General features: G+C 39.1%; 1 protein-coding gene across 3 annotated transcripts; it reads left to right on the top strand.

Moving 5' to 3' along the window:
- The first annotated feature begins 2,451 nt into the window (after positions 1–2,451).
- LOC116688463 (rac GTPase-activating protein 1) lies at positions 2,452–12,995 on the top strand. 3 transcript variants are annotated; one of them, XM_032514521.1, is made up of 17 exons: positions 2,452–2,626; positions 3,093–3,195; positions 3,958–4,160; positions 4,456–4,610; positions 6,538–6,607; positions 6,748–6,801; positions 6,997–7,074; positions 7,316–7,430; positions 7,605–7,744; positions 7,864–8,028; positions 8,112–8,207; positions 8,765–8,963; positions 9,140–9,245; positions 9,477–9,609; positions 9,783–9,891; positions 10,004–10,112; positions 11,455–12,995. In XM_032514521.1, exons 2-17 carry the CDS (start codon positions 3,111–3,113, stop codon positions 11,528–11,530), a joined length of 1,893 nt encoding a protein of 630 aa, XP_032370412.1. In that variant the 5' UTR covers positions 2,452–2,626; positions 3,093–3,110; the 3' UTR covers positions 11,531–12,995. The 3 variants fall into 3 exon arrangements, with proteins under 3 accessions (XP_032370412.1, XP_032370411.1, XP_032370410.1); XM_032514520.1 differs by having other exon boundaries at positions 2,453–2,626; positions 3,096–3,195; positions 7,596–7,744; XM_032514519.1 differs by having other exon boundaries at positions 2,453–2,626; positions 7,596–7,744.
- The last annotated feature ends 433 nt before the right edge of the window (positions 12,996–13,428 follow it).

The raw sequence follows: 13,428 nt of genomic DNA, 5'->3' as shown, positions 1-13,428 counted from the left end.
TTCACTTCTGAGATGCATTTATGAAATGTGGATCTTGTTGTTGTATTATCCATTCACATTTTAGACAGACAACTAAAAATCTGTGAACTCATTATTCAGGTAAACACTCTGTCTTAAAAACTGCTTGTAAAATATTGCCTGTCTGAATAAACTCAGCAATGTGGTAACGTGCCTTTTACAATATGTTGTCTCATCTGACAAAGAATATATTTGCATTATGTTATAAAATCATTATGGTGAATGAAAAAATGGTCTGTTTTGCAAAATTAATTATTTCCCTTTTTTTTTTCTTTTTTTTTTTCCTCTTGGTAATGCACTTGGTTTATGCCAGATTACAGATTAATGCACTTTAATGCACTAGCAATACTAGTCAACTCAGTTTAAGAAAGGGCAGACAGTGATTGACGTAGCAAGAGAATTCTGGCAGTTAAATTATCTGTGACTGGAGGAAATGTACGTATAGAGATAAATAATTGACTAAGACAGAGAGCGCGTATTGACTGACAGATCCTATTATCTCAAATCACCTCTAATGGACCTGCAGTATTCAGAACACACACACACACACACACACACACACACACACACACACACAATGTTTGTGCCACAAATATGGTGGCATGTATGCCTGTTGGAAGTTTTTTTTTCTTATTTTTGTGTTAAGTGTGATGCTAAATCAGGCTGATTATTAGAAAAAACACATGCACAAACAAATCTGTTATAATCTAGTGTTGAGTTGTTAAAAAATGTCTAATGTGTTATGAACATATACATATAAACTGTTTGCAAAGTGCCTGTGTGTGCGTGCGTGTGTGCGTGTTGCCCTCATTACATGTTGCTCAGTAGAGCTGCTCCCATATATGCCATCCGTGGCTGATTAATGATGCTGTTGTGTGCAGCCCATGTGCCAGGCCCATAGCAACAAGACACAATATAGGATTTTATGATTTTACACTAAATTTCACCATACTGAATTTGATACTTTGATGGACAGTAAGGAGAGCAGGAGGCACAGATACTGGACTGACTCACCTCAGTCAAAACTACACTTTTTATTTACTTATGGGCAGTGATGTAGTGGAGGCTAAACGCACGTAAACGCCGTTTATGCACCTCTCAAAATTCGGAAATGGCGTTTACCCACCTCCAAAGTGCGTTTACCCACCTCTGAATAGCCTATTGTCCCAAAGCCATTCTAAATTAAGCTTATGTCGTTTTAGTTTCATATTGTTCATTATTAGTTTCATAGGTTGTTTAACCTAAAACGAAGTCCATCATATTGCGCTGCATTACTGTCAGTGTTGACTAATCTCTTGCGGTGTTTGGGGTACTGAGCCCCCAGCGTTGCCTTCCAGGCAGCGCTACCTGTAATGTACTAGGATTGGGCAATGGTTGGGTGCCTTGAAGTCCCGGTCGCAGCGCTGCCTGGAAGTCAAAGTTGAGGGCTTAAAACATAAGCAGGAAGCGGCAGACTAAAGTCAAAGATTCGTCAGTCATGTCATACTATCCTGCATGTAGTTAATGATGAATGGGTTTGAAAATGGTAAACATGTGACTTTATGTCAGATTGTTGTGTCTTGCAAAATGTGTGTGAAGCATTAAATATGTGTAGACTTTTGGGGACTTGAGAAGAGGTTTTGCTCTGTGTGTCAGTTTAAATAATTGTTCTATGCATGTCATTTTATTGTGTTAGCAATTGGAAAAAACAACTATTGTATTAGTTGTATTCACCAACTATTTTGTTAATCAATTAGTTGGTTTGAGTAATTTTTGTTAGAACAAAGTAAAAAGGTCTTTGATTCCAGCTTGTTATATGTGAATATTTTGCACATATTTTTGTTGTCTCTGTTTTGTCATTTAGTAACTTTATAGATTTCAACCATATAATTCCTTCTAGAGTCTTTTTAACAAGAACTTTGATTAATGTATGAACTGAATACTGATTGTGCGACCTATGAGGGAACAACCAGTGATAAATTGCCTGTAGCAATGTCATCAGGGTGCACCGGTAGGCCGTGGCCCCCCTTATCGGTGATCGCGTCGTGGTCCACCTGATCGCAGAATTTATAGTTTACCCACCTCTTTTTTTACCACTACACCTCTGCTTATGGGGTTATTGGTTACACTTAATGAGTTAGATAAGATAGGCCTTTATTAAAGAAAGTAATTTTAAGCACAGTTCTCTTTTCAAAAATGATGGGCCCAGTCCAATTCGACACATATTTTGAGCCAGAGGTTGTCTTTCTAGTAGATAAAGAACCATACTGGGTCATTATAAGGCAATATCTTGTTTTGTTGTGTGTTGACCACTCCATGTCCTCCTGAAATCATAGACATATATATATATTTATTATGTCTATGCCTGAAATGGCACTAATCGCCACAATTCCCTGCATTTACAACACTGGGTGTGGGGGGGCGATAGAGCGCTCCGACCTCCGCCAAATCAGCCAACGAGGAAAAAAACCGGCGCTGATTTTGAACTTTGAAGAAGGATGTGCAAACTTTGTCAGACAGGTGTGGCTGAGCTGTTGTTGGTGTGGGAATAAACCATCTAACATCTACTTTTACCATCGGAACTGGTTACATTACATGTCAGCCCTATTACATGAAAACTATTGCCCAGGTAAGTGTTTTGTTCTTTCTTTTGACCAACGTAACGATAGTTAGCTAACGTTAAGTCAACACAATCGTGCTACGTTATATAGCTAACGTTAACGTTAGCACAGGGCAGTAACGTTAACGTTAAACATGGCGCACATTAATTTATCTAACACGTTTGAGAGTTTTTTTCAAACACAGTGGAGAGATAAAGTCATGGCGAACGCTTGAACATAGCTAAGAACGTTAGCTGACATAACAATGAATGACGTTTTTCTTAGCTAATGTTGTAGCTAACTTTTGTAACGTTAATAGTATTTGTAAAGGTTACATTTCACATGTTTGATGTTAACGTAGCTAACACTGACATTGAATGTGGCGTTTATGCCTAAAGCGCTAAACGTTAACAAAGTGAAATGTCAACAAAGTATAGTAATGTATCCCACTAGCATTAACCATTGTCCTACCCATCCATTTCTACCTACCAAAAGTAGCTGCAGTAAGACACGATGGAGTCGTCTGTTGTGAACCTGTACAACCAGTTCCAGAATCTGAGAGCCCAGGTGGACGGTCTCAATGAGGGTATTGAACCACGTAAGTTATTTCCACACTTTGTCTTAGTATTTGCCACCTCTTTGGCAGCAACATACGATGAATGCAGAAGCAGTAAGTAGTAGTAGTACTAGTAGTAGGCTGGGCAATATGAAGAAAATCAAATATCATGATATTTTTACCAAATACCTCTATTGATACCGCAACGATATTGTAGTGTTGACTTGGTCCTTTCACAAAATATTTACACAATGAGGTTTTTGATGAATAATCAACAGTAATGTGGATATAATGACTAAGTGGGTAAAGGCTAATAATATAACAGCTAGAACAGTCCTTAGTTCAGAAAATGACATCACTTTGCTGTAATGCAGCCTTTAAAACGAGGAAAAGACAACACTTATGTCATATTACAACATGATATCCGAAGTCTAAGACAATATTTAGTCTCATATCACAATATTGATAGTATATTGACATATTGCCAAGCTCTAAGTAATAGTGTAGATCCTTTGCTTTAGCTAGCAAATGCTGACAGGGCCCGGACCACAGACATGCTGTGGAAACTGATGGTGCAGCCCATGACACAAATGGGGGTGGAAACAGATATTGGGGCATACATAAAAATAATCCAGGTGATGCAATTCATTTCAATTTTAACTAACATGAGGTAATTAAGCAAGGGCAATAAGCCACTGCAAACTAATGGAATTTTGGAGGTCTAATACACAAAGCCACCACAGAAGTATAGTATATTGTGCACAGCAGCAATACAACAATCTCCTGTTCTGTTGTGGTATTCAGAGTTCCTTCAGATGGCAGTGAACTTTGAGGAGTGCCGTAAGAAGTGGCTGCGGGCAGGTGAGGAGCTGGTTTCCTGTAAAGAGGTGCTGGCTAAAGCAGAGACTGAAAGGGGAGCCCTGGAGGTCAAACTGAAACATGCCCGCAACCAGGTGGATGTGGAGATCCGCCGAAGGCAGAAGGCTGAGACTGTTTATGAGAAGCTGGTTGGTGCAGCACTACTTATAAGTCTTGTGTATTGTGTGGTTGTTGATGGGATAAATAGGAAAAATGAAAAATCTAGATGTTCATCTTCAAATAATGCTACTGGTCACAGCACTTGGTAAAGCTTACGTGTATGTCACTGTATGTGAATAGATTTTCTATCTGGTTATTGTTCACTATTATTATAATAATAATAATAATAATAATAATAATAATAATACTTTTTTTTCTGCATTTGTCTTTGTTTTGTATATATTGACCTGTCCCTGTTAACCTGTTGGTTTTTGGGTATAACAGGAACGTCAGCTACAGCTGATACGGGAGTTGCTGATATCCGAGAACAATGGTAACAGTCTCCACCTGAATGAGGAGCAGCGCTCCGCCCTTGCCTTCCTCAATGCCCACTCACAGGCAGCACAGGCCGCCAAGGGCAACCTTGACTCCAGTCGAAGGTCAGGTCCTCATTGTCTGGTTTGGAAACGGCTAGAAGTGCACTATTAAATCTTTTTTTATTTTTTTACAAGACAGTACTGTACCTTTCTTGACCTTTCACTTATGTTAAGGTTTCTTTACTACTGCACTTTATGTAGTTAGTGAATGCATTTTCTGCTATAAACTGTATAGAGTTGCAGCATTCTGTACATTGTAGGAAATAGAATTACGTATGTAAAATATAATTCCTATATTAAAGCTGGTATGATTCACCAGAATACATTTTCAACTAGCCTTGGGCACAGGAAGTACTTAAAGGAACACACGCCTTATTGGGAATTTAGCTTATTCACCATATCCCCCAGAGTTAGACAAGTTGATACATACCCTTCTCATCTCCGTACGTGCTGTAACTCTGTCTGACGCCCCCAGCATTAGCTTAGCCTAGCAAAAGTCCTGCAGGTAACTGGTTCCAACTAGCTACTGCTCCCAATAAGTGACAAAATAACGCCAACATGTTCCTATTTACATGTTGTGATTTGTATAGTCAGTGTGTACAAGTAACAAGGTCACATGAAACACAGCCATCTTGTAACCGCATACTAACTGGGAACTATATTCTCAGAAAGGCGAAGCACTGCTACTGTGGCTACTTGGGCGGAGTAATTAGCACAACACCAAAAAGCACAGTTACTTCCGTCAACAAAACCAATGTGAATAGCTAGCTAGTAGCAAACAACACTGCTGATCATGGCTGACTTTGAGGAATTGTCAAAGGATTTTTACTTGGTATCAAACCAAGATCTCTACGATGAGTTACAAATTTTGGAAGCTGATAGACAAAATGCCTAACAGACTGAGGTCTAGGGGAGAATCAGAATGAACACGAACTGGTGGTGTATATGTGGAATCCAATTCATTAGCGAGGTAAAGGCTACAGTCATGAGCGTTCGCTCTCAGACCGCTCATTTTATTCTGGGTTGAAAAAGTGCATTTCTGACAACACAATAACATTACAGGGGATAAATTAAGCCCAAGAAGAACTGCAATAGTATTGACCACCCTATTCATGTAATAGTGTTACTAACGTTACCACTATTAAAATAGTTAGTCCTCTGAAAAAAATAACGGAACACTCACCGTAGCTGCAGGGGATCCACTTTGTCCGGTCTGTACTATTGATAGGATGGCCGTATCCTGCAGCACACGTTTCATGGTCCGTGTGGCTAATTCCATTTTTTCATAATAGTAATCCTCAGTGAAATGTTCTGAGTAAACCAAATGTTTTTGAAGTTGGCTACAGGTATTTTTGGATCCATATCCAGAGCAAGTATAACCATAAATTCAGCCAGTCAGCGTTTTTGGTTGGAATTCTATGAAACATCCTGGTATTACCTGGTCTCACCTGTTTATTGTCGGAGCTCTTAACAATACAGCGAACACCTTCAATTGTAAACTATGCTTTTAGTATCTAGTAATTGTTGACTTACTCCAACTTTGACCAAACTCCAGGCGAACTCTCTGCTCCGTGCCCGGTCTTCTCAGGTGCAGAGAGTAAATCACTTTGCCCAAGTAGCAGAAGTAGCAGTGCTTTGCCTTTCTGGGAATATAGTTCTCAGTTAATATGCGGTTAGAATATGGCTGTGTCTCATGTGACCTTGTTATTTGTACACCCTGTGACTATACAAATAACAACATGTAAATAGGAACAAGTTGGTGTTATTTTGTCACTTACTGGAAGCAGTAGCTAGTTGGAACCAGTTACCTGCAGGATCTTTGCTAGGCTAAGCTAATCCTGGGGATGTCAGTTACAGCACACACAGATGAGAAGGGTATGTATCGACTTGTCTAAATCTGGTGGTTACGGAGAATAAGCTAAAGTCCCAAAAGTCGGCATGTTCCTTTTAAGATAGTACGATTATATGCTGACTTTAATCTATTTTACAGGTTAACCACCATTGATGAATCCGCTTCTTTGATGTCAGACATCAGCTATGACCAAACAGATGACTCTTTGGTATATTGACCCATTTACTTTTAAAGTTTTTCTGTATATTTTAGGAGAACTGCTGATTTGATGATCAGATTGTGGGACAACCGTATTAATTAACTTTAGTTTATTAAGTACTATGCTCTATCTCTCCCCTTTTCCTGTAGGACTGGGATTCCTCTGCGATGAAGACCGTAAGACTGCGTAAACGCCAGAAACGAGTGAGTCATTTCTTTACTCACATTAGGAATATATGCCTCCTTTCATGCATTATTGATGAATTAATCTTAATAAAACATTTTTTTTTATTCATGTTTTTCAGTACATCAGCAGAACTTTGTCTTGCTATTTGGTGTACATCTTGTTTTTTTTTTTGTTGTTGTTTTTTTTAAATTCCTGTACATTTCAATCCACAGCGCTCCTCCAGAAAACTCCCTGAGGTTCCTCCACAGGCAATGAAGAAACCCCGCTCCGCTGGCCGCACATCAGAAAGGGTAATGCAATGCTGCTGAATGCACCACTAAATTTGTCTATAACACTAACACAGCTTGATGTGATTGTCTCTTTATTAAATTAACAGACACATAAAATGGCTATCAACAGAAAGTAAACCCTTAATATTGTCAATTAATAATTGTCACTCAAATGTTGTTCAGTTTGGTTGGACAGAGCCCTAAATGTATTTACAATGTGTGTATGTATATATATCTACATTTTTTTAAAAATATGATTCAGATGAATGAGTCCATAGTGGCCAAAACCACCATCACCGTGCCAGTGAATGGTGGTGCTGTTGAGGCTGTCTCCACCATTGAAACTGTGCCTTACTGGACACGCAGCAGAAAGAATGGTGAGAATTTTGTAGATCTTCTGTATGATTCGTCTGTATAGGACCTTATAACAAAAGAAAACAAAATTAATTTGACTATAAAACCAATGTATGTTTGAAATTAATGTTTTTTTTAACTTCTTCACTGGTTTGGAGATGTTTACTAACATGTGATTGCGCCTACTTTTGCTCCAGCATTGGGTGATACAACCACTACTGACCAATCCGAGACTGCCAGTGAGACTCCAAGCACACCCGTCTCCGATTTTCCTGCCCGGCTCCAAACCCCCAGAGCTAATAGAGGAGAGAAGAAGCATCAGTTTGTTCCCAAAACCGTAAGACCGTATACGTTTTGTTCTGTCTGCATCAAAATTTCAATCTGGTTCACTTTGTTTGGGCACTACTACTTGAAGTACATACTTACCTTGGGCACTGTGGTCCTTCCATCACTAAGGTGATCAAGTCTGAGTTTTGCATACCATGTGGAAGAAGAACAAAGTTTGGCAAGATGTACCTCCGCTGCCAGGATTGTAGGATTGTGACCCACCCAGAGTGTCGTGACTGCTGTCCCCTGCCCTGTAATCCCACAGCAGTTGGCACTCCCATTAAGAACACGGAGGTACATGAATAGTAGGTTTGCACCATTTTTTCATTATTTTCTATTACTTTCATATTTAGATTAATTGTATGTTTTGTATGCAGATCACCCTGGCTGACTTTGCTCCAGCCACCTCCCCAAAGATCCCAGCCTTGGTTATCTACTGCATTAGGGAGATTGAACAAAGAGGCCTACATGAGGTGAGACAGACTTTATTAAAGGTCCAGTGTGTAACGTGTTTAGTTCCTCATTATCAAAATCTGTGTTGCCCGTTCACAAAATTGTCCTTTTTCATGAATATTTACCACCACCATCAATTCCAAGTAATCCTTGTGGCTTGAAATTTTAACCTTTCGATGAACTAGGGTAGACGCTCTATATTCATGCGCCATCTTGAAATACATTAGCCAGTAAGGGACATACAGAATATACTGCTCCGCATTTTGCGTTTTCGCTGTCACATGATTAACTCACAGGTGCTGCTAATCTAATACTCTGTACTCTGAACTGCGTGGCGCGAGAGAGTTGATTGTGATATACTGTTTGGTCCAACGCAAGATGGGAGAAATTCCTACGCATTGAACCTTTTAAAGTCCTTGTTAACTTGTCACCCTCATGTTATGTTATGCTCTGATCCTGTATCTTGAGCAATTACAACAGATAATTTCTCTCTAATTGATAATCTCATTCAGTAGTAAGGTATCAACAGGCAGCCAGACAATGAGAGCTGGTTTCTTTTATAATTTCCTTGCACCAGGTTGGCCTGTACAGAGTCTCTGGCCAAGAGCGCATGGTGAAAGAGCTGAAGGAGAAGCTGATTAGAGGAAAGACTCTGCCTCCACTTAATAAAGTGGATGACATTAACGTCATTACAGGTGTCCTCAAAGACTTCCTCAGAAACCTGCCAGAGCCACTGCTCACCTTCAACCTCAACAAAGCCTTCATAAAAGCAGCCGGTGAGTTTCAGAGGCTTGTAGAATTACTTGCAGAAGTTTGCTGTAACCGCAGTGGTTTACGCAACATTATTATTTAAAGAACAATGGTTTTTATTGAGTGAATCAAGAAGCTCCATGGGAAACAGGTAACATGCACATAGATGAATATGAAAAGACTGGTGTTAATGTTTTTGTAGAAATCCAGGATGATGGCAACAGTCTCGCAATGCTGTATCAGACCATCAGCGAGCTGCCTCAACCAAACCGAGACACTCTGGCCTGCCTGATGATCCATCTACAGAAGTAATTTGCATTACATTTCAGCAGTGCTAAGAAGCCTTTTCTTTTATCCTTTTCATCCTCCCCTTACCTCCCACCCATTAGAGAGGAGTGTAAACAACTACCTGTATTCTAGAAAGACTTTCGTCCAAATTATTTGAGACAAGACAAATTGTAACCTCATACATCTCTGCAGTACAGATCAACTTTCATTTTAGCTAAGACGGTGACATTTTTTCCCCTTTCTTTTCCCAGGGTCTCTGAGTGTGTGGATACCAAGATGGATGTGAACAACCTGGCCATGGTGTTTGGCCCTACTCTTGTGGGTCATGCTGTTCCCAACCCAGACCCTATGACCATCCTGCATGACACTAACAGGCAACCAAGGGTAAAGTCATTGAGAATAAAGAATAACTGCTCTGCATTACGTTCAGTGCCCCAGCCCAGTGTTTATGAAGCAGCACAAATGGTGTATGTGCTTTTGTTAACTTCAAGATCTGTGTTTCTTTTCATAAGAACGGTTTTGACTACAAATACTGGATTTAATTGATGTCTTTGTAGGTTGTAGAGCGCCTTCTCAGCATTCCGGGAAAGTACTGGGACCAGTTTGCTTATCCAGATAATACAGGCATGGACAATGCTTGCCACACTGATACTCCAGACCACCAAGGTAAATCACCAAAAGGGGAATACCTCCATTTAAGCATTTATTCTCTTTGGTTGACACATAACACAATCAGTTGTGTAAAACTGTTGATGTGTTGATCTTTAATTAATTGTAGTGAGCATATTGGGACCACTGACCACTCCAGAGCACCAGGCGATGGCCAAAACACCCTCCTCCAGCTCGCTGTCCCAGCGCATGAGGCAGACCCTCTCCAGCACCACCATGTAAGCTCACTCAAACTCTCTCACAGTCTGTTAAAACAAATCAGAGAAAAAGCAGGGCAACATTCATTGCACTGGACTAAAACAAAACACTGAGACAAAAGACCCCACCTATCTACAGCGAGGGGAGACCGTGAAAAGCCTTATTCAACAAAAGGTGGCATGTTCCTTTAACCTTGGATAAAGTTACCTTGGATAACTGCTGTGTGGACAGTAAAAACTATGATCAGGGCTCGGATGATGGATGGATGGATGGATGGATGGATGGATAGATAGATATATACTTTATTCATCCCGAAGGGAATTTTAGTATGACTAAATATGACTGGTAACTTGTGAGCCCCTGCACATTGCTGCTGAAAATGAAAGAAAACTTTGAATTACTTAATTACTATATTATCTGTTTGAAAATCCTCACCTCCTTCTGACTGATCATTTAGTATTTCATTTCCAAAGGGGCATTAGAAACTATTTTCATTCCATTGTGCGTTTTAAAATGATGATTGGAATGGCATAATAATGGTAATTTTATTCAAATATCTTTTTTTTTTTTCCCCAATGGACATTTTGTAGATAAACCACAGGTCTAAATAATACTATAAAATAAAAAATAAACTAGTTTATGACTTTAGTTTCAGGGTCCTGGTATTGTCTATTCTATGGCTCACTGTCATGACTTCCTGGGATATTTGAAATGAACAGATCGATCGTTAATGTTGTACATGTGCTTTTCCTACTATGACAAGTCAAATGTCCTGAGAAGGGGTCTAATCAGGCATAAGTTAAAAACAAAGCAAAGTTTGTGTGTGTGTGTGCCATTAACTCTACGGCTTGAGTTGGTCAGATTTATAAAAAACTAATTAAATTAATAAACGGTGACTATTTAGGTATTTTCCTTTTTTGAAGAAAGAAACGGAAATTAACAATATCCCACTGGAAAAAAAACTTACTCATAAATGTTTTGCTGACCGATGTAATGCAGCCATGTATCTGCTCCTGTGTGGGAAACATTGCTAGAGGCTTATACTAACGTCTTGTGTAGACAGCTTGACACAGAGGTGTCACAGGTCTGGTTCAATGTAAAATAATCTTATAAACTTTAACTCTGTGTGGGAATTGCAGGTTGAGCACAGGCCCTTAGTGGAAGAGCAGGTACATCCTAAAAAGTAGGCCTATTGGTCAAGATCCAGTTTTGATAAAGTTTGAACATTTGCAGATTTGAGTGTAAAGCCCAAACAGCAGATCCAGATACATTTTTAGCTTTCAACAAAAAAAAAAAGTCCAAGCTCATGTCAAATGGTTAATCAAATAAAGCTAACTTAGTTGTCTCTCGCCCCCTCCTTAGATTTGGGAGCAAAAGCAAAGCATCAGCTGGCTCTAACCGCCAGGGGACCTTCTTCGCCTCTCCACAACTGAAGTAATGGCAAAGGACAAATACAAAATAGCCGTATTGTACTAACTGCAAAAAAACTGAATATATTTTCACATAATCATATGGGAAAACTACTGTGCAATTTTAACATGTTTTATCACTGAGTTTTTTTTTTTATTCAAGTATTTTATACTTTCTTACAAGAGTTTTCCTTTGAAAAGATTCCTGCATGAGTGTTTGAGTTTGTCTTTATATCTTTTGATTACTAATGATTTATTATTGACCAAAACTGTGGCGCCATATATGTGATTGTAGGAGGTTTGAAGGCTTTGACGAAGCAACCGTTTTAATCCAATTCAAGGATCAGTATCTTCTGATTTGTGTTAAACACGTTGGTTTGATGTTAAAAAAAATCTATGCATTCACTGGTGTAGGTCCATCTTTGAACCTGTGGTTGTAACCACAGCAACGGGGGTGCTCAAGCACACGTGAAGTACACAGCTGTATTGGACAAAGAGGGAATCAATTGTATTATTGGCCAGTGTCTTTTTTTCTTTTCTTTTGGCATCGGTTGCCTTGTCATTGTCCTGAAGACATCATTTTTGTTTTCATGATTTAACATTTTGTTTTCTATTTATGTTGATTGTGTGTTAGTATGTATACCAATCATGACAAATTATATACCTTAACAATACTGCAATTTAAACACTGATACTAAATGGGAATAATGTTGCATATTGCACTATGTAACAATCTTAGTAAATGTGTATTCTACCGGGAAAACACGCCACTAGAGGCTGCTGTTGCACCACTTTAGATATGCAAGCCTTGGCCAATGAAGAGGATCTACTGTATATCATGCACACAACCAGTCAGTAACACTGACACTGAAAACAATTAACAGATCATTGGAAAAACTGTTATTCCTGTGACCAAGGACACTTAAGTCAATATTTTCTGTCTCACAAGACAGACATCTGAGAATCGCATCTGTGTGGTCATTACAAAATAAAACGTAGAGCTAGTTTAAATTATGAATATCGATTTGCATGCACACTCACTCACTATAAATATTCGTATTAACAGTGGCTTTCTTGTACAGTTACATCACCAGTAATGCACAAGAAGGAACGCTTCCTCTGAAGAAATTTCCTCTCTGCTGCTCTCACTGTCACCCTTTAGATGCTCCAGATTTTAGAGTGATGTTGACGTTATTTACTAAGTATTAATTATTGAGGAGAAATGTTTGACAAAAAGTCATTTGAACCATGATTTGCCTGCAAATTAAGAAATGTGCATCGTTTTGAGGTTGTAAGACTCCAGTTGTACTACATTATGTTTCTTCTACATGTATTGCATTATATGGTTTTATTTCTTTAATGAAATATTATCTAACTGATGTTACTTTCACCAAAGATTTTGTGGACTGAATGTAAAACTTTGTTTCTTTGTATTGGCTCAAAAAGGATTTCACAAAAGTCCATCATTGAGTTTAAAATAAAACCTCAAGAGTGGTTCTTTTGTCCTGGTGGGGGATGTTCACGTATGAGTTGGACATGTGTGGTGAGGAACCCTGCTAAAATGAGACCGTAGAGCATGCAAGGCAAACATGCAGGGGTTGTGGATTGTGTTACCAGCAATTCAACCTAAAAAACTCCTCTTACACCTGCACGTGGTATAGTGGTAACACTATTAACAGAGTATGTTATTAAGGCCTAATTAACGCAGCCCAAAACCTTCGTGTTTACACTTTATCTTCATTTTCCTGGTGGAAATTAATTGTTGACCATTGTTATTCAAGATCTACAGTGAAAGAGCAAAAGCCCAGCGTCTGTTATTCCAAAGCCTATGTGGCACTGAAGCATAATGTGATTCGGTTCATTGTTCCAATAGTCATTACAGCTATTTCCATAATCTGTTGGGCTGAGTGGGCAGGCGATGAGGTCC

This window comes from Etheostoma spectabile, chromosome 4 (assembly GCF_008692095.1).
Source record: "Etheostoma spectabile isolate EspeVRDwgs_2016 chromosome 4, UIUC_Espe_1.0, whole genome shotgun sequence".
Lineage (NCBI taxonomy): Eukaryota > Metazoa > Chordata > Actinopteri > Perciformes > Percidae > Etheostoma > Etheostoma spectabile.
Note: the sequence above shows the minus strand (reverse complement) of the source record. Positions and strands in the feature narration are given on the sequence as shown.